At 44.2% G+C, this 5,645-nt stretch overlaps 1 protein-coding gene across 1 annotated transcript; it reads left to right on the top strand.

Moving 5' to 3' along the window:
• The first annotated feature begins 898 nt into the window (after nt 1-898).
• On the top strand, nt 899-3,559 carry borcs7 (BLOC-1 related complex subunit 7). Its single transcript, XM_085181941.1, has 5 exons — nt 899-1,030; nt 2,816-2,878; nt 3,022-3,065; nt 3,157-3,177; nt 3,266-3,559. The coding sequence occupies exons 1-5, from the start codon at nt 899-901 to the stop codon at nt 3,315-3,317; spliced, it is 312 nt and encodes a 103-aa protein (XP_085038067.1). The 3' UTR covers nt 3,318-3,559.
• The last annotated feature ends 2,086 nt before the right edge of the window (nt 3,560-5,645 follow it).

The following is a 5,645-nucleotide window of genomic DNA, read 5'->3' on the forward strand; positions in this document are numbered from 1 at the left end:
TATGCAGCAACTTCAAGGCCAGGTCCTTCAATCTTTAGGACTGTGACAACTCAAACAAGATAAGATGATCATCAAAGAACAGAACAGAACAAAACAGAACAAAACAGAACAAAACAGAACAGAACAGAACAGAACAGAACAGAACAAAACAAAACAGAACAAAACAGAACAGAATAAAACAGAATAGAACAGAATAGAATAAAACAGAACAGAATAAAACAGAATAGAATAAAACAGAACAGAATAGAATAAAATAGCCATTTATTGACTTTGTACATGTACACAGAAATTACAGGAGCTCCACACCAACTGTGCAGGAGTGAAAAAGTAAAATAAATAAATAGCAAACAAAGGAAATATATAGAAAACAAGACAAAGGCACACACAGGAAACAGTGTGAAAGGACTTAGTTACTTAGTAGAGTGAGTATTACGTCAGTTTAATGAGCGAGTACGCGCATGTGCAGGACATCATAAAGAAGACCCAGTTAGCTAATTAAAGGCATGTGGTATTTTTGCACAATTCATTTATGGGAACCACGCAGGAAAACGCCGAATGCACGAAGTTAATTTGTGGGGGAGTATGTGTTGCTTTGTAGCATTCCTAGTTTGAGTTGCAGTAAGTTGGATGATGTGACCACAGTTTCATTTTAAACCCGGATGTTGTACAACTTTAATCAGCGTCACGCGTCTGAAAACGTGTCAGTAATAAACTAGATGAACAGAATGGAGTCGCAAAATGATTTTACTGCATTACATGCAAGTGAGAAAGAAACACACGCAGTTTATTTTGCACACAGCCAGACTGCGCGTCTGCGCCGGAGCCCTATCTAATCTACAGAACTCGTTGCTGTGTCGTTTGTCCCTTCCCGCGCACCATCGCTAGCCAAAACAGAAAAATGGCTTCAGCTGATTCCCAGCCGCGGTTCGGACAGTCTGTCAAAGGCTTGTTATCCGATAAAGTGGGCTCCTGCAGCGGGGATGTTATCGCGCTGACACGTCAAGTGCTAAAAGGATCCCGCAGTCAGGAGGTATCGCCACGCAAGTGGTTTTAACTCAAGTTTAGAGATTTTTAGCGTCTGCTTTGGGCTAGCTAATGGAAAGCTCATTGTTAGCTAACGGAAACACTACAGGAACGGGCTAGATCAGAGTGTATGCTGGAAGGATTCAGACTGTTATGTTCAATATTTGACAAAGAAAATCAAATCCACCAAAAGACGAGCGCTGCTATAATATTTACTGCGTTACTGTAGCTGATCATTGTTTATTAATCAAACAGAAACGAGTGGACAGCTGCTCTGACAGCTGGAGTTATGGCGCCAGATGTTTCAGATGTGAACTGCTGACAGTTGTTGTTCTGGCAAATTCTACACGTGGTGTCCTGACTTCATTTAAACGCACGTGTGTGTATTGTACTGAAAACCCTGCTGATTAAAAGTAACATATGTAGAAAGTTGAGGATTATTAGGTGTAACATTTAAAGCAGGAAGCAGCGGATGTTGCTGGGATGATGAACACATCACTGACATTAACATGAATCAGCAGATCTGTATAGAAGAATAGATGTACATGTACACCAACTGTGCCGATGAAATCTGATTAATATAAACGGCAAAAAGGAGAAACATACAACAACAAGAGAAAGGAACATCTGGGAGAACAAGCTGTAAATGCTTGGAAGAAAAGGCTGAATAGAGTCTGTGTGAGTGATGAAGGCTCAGATTGGTGTTTGTTAACAGTCCTAATGGCCTGAGGGAAGAAGTTTGGGGCCATCCTGATGCTTTGGGCACTGACCTGCTGCAGCGCACGCTTCACTCGGTCACTCAGGGTCTTCTTCATGAACACACACAGTCTTCCGTTGCTGGTTTGCAGCTTTGTGGCAGTTTTGAGCTGCAGAGACATTTACTGTCCTGTATGAACTCAGTGTTTTCAATTTAAATGTTCATAAATGTGACGCGTCTGTTACTAGAAACATCTGTAATGAAAGAACATAAAGCAGATGTTTCATGTGAAAGCACCGTGTGTGTTTACACGTCACGTCTTTGGACTGTGGTGGCGGGTCTGTGTGTGCACGTTGCCACAGTGTAGTTATCTCAGTGACTCCTCCAGGTACGTGGGCAGCTTTGTTTTAAAGCAGCTTCGTGATAATAGTAGGAAGTCAGGTTTGTGATATTCATCGAACACACGGACGTGTGAATCTTGTTTTGTTGTGAAGTTAAGATCAACGAAGCTTCCTGACAGATCTGTTTCTAAAGGTTTTCCTGGGAAACCAGGCCTCTGTTAAAACGTGTAAGTCATGATTGTTAGTGTGCGTCTGCACAGCTGACGTCTGCTTTCATTTTGTTTCTTTAACCAAATCTTTCACATCGATATATTAAACAAACAGACTCTTGTGGTCCCACACTAACACGACCCAGTGGGTCTGAGCCTGATCCACACTTTGATCCCAGCAGGAGATACAAATCCCAGAATACAATGTAATGTGGAATAAACAGACTTTAGCCTAGTGAACAAAACCCTGCTGTCCTTTTCCTGAGGAGTTTCCCTGTTTTTAGGATTTTCTGTTAAATGTGCTGTGGGTGTGGAGTTTTCCACGGTTGCTCAGCTGTCACAGGGCGACAGGCTGTGTACCCTGGACGCGCTGCCCGCCTGTCACAGGGTCAATGAGTGGTTAAGGTTTCCAACTGCAGACGGCTGTCCTGATATTTCTGCGACAAAACAAACAGCTGTGAGATGTTACTATGGTGATAAAGGTTTGTTTATCCAGTTGAAGTACTGATGAAATAATCGTCACGATTGTGTTGCCTCTCTTTCAGCTTCTCGGTCAAGCAGCAAGAAGCATGGTGATTCAGGAGGACGCTATCCTGCACTCTGAGGATGTGAGTAGTCTTCTGATAGGTCAGAGGAATCACGTGAAGTGTGCGTCATTATTGGAGAAAGAAAATCCTCAAAAACAATTTTACACTTGGTGTTCGCTGAGGTCTAAAACTGTGTGTGTGCTCGTTCTCTTCATCTCTCGCAGAGCCTGAGAAAAATGTCCATCATCACCACACATCTGCAGTACCAGTAAGTAGCTCTCGTCTCTTTCATGTATGAAACCTGCTGGCTTTTGCTTAAACTGGTTGCTGTAAAGTGTCTCTGTCTCTGTGTGTCTAAGGCAGGAGGCCATTCAGAAGAAGTAAGTGTGACCACAGCTGTTCATGCTTTAGAGACACAGCTGGAGCATTTCTCAGCAGTAAGCTTGGTTCTGCTCCTCTGTCCTCCAGTGTGGAGCACTCGAAAAACCTGCAGGACCAGCTGAGACACCTGCTGAAGTAACGGAGAGGACACGCTGCGTCTGCAGACGGCGTCTCAGGACGCTGTCGGACTTTTAGTTCAAATGAAATAACGTTTGAAGGGCGGCGCGTCTCTGCATCAGTGAAACGCCGTTACTGTCGCCTCACATCAAACTGCACACATGCTTCTGTCATCCTGGACTACATGTACATCTGTGGGACGGGTGTGTGACAATAACATCAAGGGAAAAAATCAAAGAGCTTAATAAAAGTAAAAGTACTAAACGACTTAGTCCATTGTTTTACATTAAGGAGAAACATGACGCTGAGCTGCTCCTGTGACCGGCAGCACGTCACGCAGTGGGTGGGGGATACTTTTCAGCATCTCCTCATCTTGGACAACATCCACCTCTTCAACAGCACCTTTAGAGTCCGGCTCCACACCCACAGCATCACCTGCTTTGTGGATCAGTGCATCTGCGAGCCTCAACCTGCTGCTTGTCACAGCATCCAGGACGCACCGGCCACAACAGAGCGTCACACGTTAAAGGACCTCAGCTGGTCCACAGTCGTGTCCTTTGTCAGGCTGAGCTGCAGATGCTGACGCCACGGCAGCGCTGACACAAAATCTGTCAACTAATAAAAATCGAATAAAAGGCTGAAGTGAAGCCAAGTGATTGTCACCTGCAGCTTCAGCACTTTTGTGCCGTTCTTGAACAGGAAGCGATATTTGTGGCCACATTTCTGATAGAATATTAAACTAATGTGAAGTTTAAACGTAGTGTTTTATCCACACACCAGGCTGTAGTCTGGCAACCTCAAGGGAACAAAAATGAAATTATGGGCGAAGCCTTTATCAAAAACAATCCTCAGATTTGAGGGACGTTTTTCTCTTTCGCTGCCTCGTCATCATCCCTAACTGATGACACGGAACAAAAGGACAAATTTATCAGCAGCTGAAGGCCAAACAGCTGCTCGGCCCTGACGGTGTTCCTGTAGCCGTGCTCCTGAGTTCACATGTGTGCAACAAGATTCACAATTCGCTACTGATGAGGTGGCGAAATCCAAGGCTAGGCACGTAGCGGGGCCATCAGTACAGTCTGTGTGCTGTGGTCCAGAGTGTAACTGGGAGCTGGGACATCCAGCATCCCCGCCACTCTGAATATAAGAAGAATATAAAACACCAATAATAATAACGACTGATCATTTCTGGTACAAAAGAATTTCCCTGAAAGATCATCTGCTCAAAGTAAATCAACCGTGACTTGACAGGAGCACTTACGTCGTACCGTCTTATTCACTCCAGCTGAGTATCCCCCCCCCCGAGGGCATCAGCATCATTGTGTCCTTCTCTAGAACATTCTGTCAGATGTCTGTAACGAGCTCAGGCCAACAGGATGGCCTCCTGCACAGATGTATACATACTGTTTTAGGGGGTTTGTGTTTTTCTGTGGTCCTACACTCCTGATCAGCTGTAAAACAGCCTGTTTCAGTTTGAGCTTTGTTTCTAATAAATGCTTGAAACAATGTTTCGTCTCCCTCCGTTTCTCCTTGTTGTTGTTGAAGCTCTACTTGGAACCTTGTTGAGATCCAACCATGAGAAATATCATTTTTAAGTGGTTTTAAACCTTTGATGGGGACGTATGAAGGTGGGATGAAGATCAGTAGTGCAGAGGAAATCTCATCATTCGGTGTCTTGATGACCGTGGCTCACACACTGTTCAGACTCAATGAGTGAAAAGGTCACAGCACGAGATTCACACGTTTGTCTCAATCAGAAGAAAAATAAAAGCGATATTTGCAGTGACCCATTAAGGGACAACTGGAACCAGTTACAATGAAATTAACCAAGGAAAACTTTACTGAGGAGAAACGAGTAGAAAAGAGATAAAGTCTGATAACACAGCAGCTAAGAGCTGAGCTATTATCATGAACCAGGCTTATCAGGAGCTACAGGGACACGTGTGGTATGTTGGAGCAGCAGTTTATCTGCAGCTGAGAGGAAGAGGTTGGATAAACTCATGAGGAAGGCCAGCTCTGTGCTGGGATGCACCTGGACCCAGTGCAGGTGGTGGGAGACAGAAGGACTCTGGCCAAAATAACATCTCTGATGGACAGAGTCTCCCAACATTTACATGCATGTAGATGTTGCTGCAGAGCTGCAGCTCCTTCCTCCCTGCAGCTGTCAGACTGTACAATCAGAGCTGCTCCCAACAAACAGATGTTTACATCTGTAACTTTCACTATTTTATCAACCGATTCACACGACAACCAGGTTGGCCTCTTATCTGTATTTATCTAATAACAGTACAGTGGTAACTATTGTCCTCGATGTAAATATGTGAAAGAAATGTGTTTCTGTCCTGTGTGC

This window comes from Neolamprologus multifasciatus, chromosome 13 (assembly GCF_963576455.1).
Source record: "Neolamprologus multifasciatus chromosome 13, fNeoMul1.2, whole genome shotgun sequence".
Taxonomy (NCBI): domain Eukaryota; kingdom Metazoa; phylum Chordata; class Actinopteri; order Cichliformes; family Cichlidae; genus Neolamprologus; species Neolamprologus multifasciatus.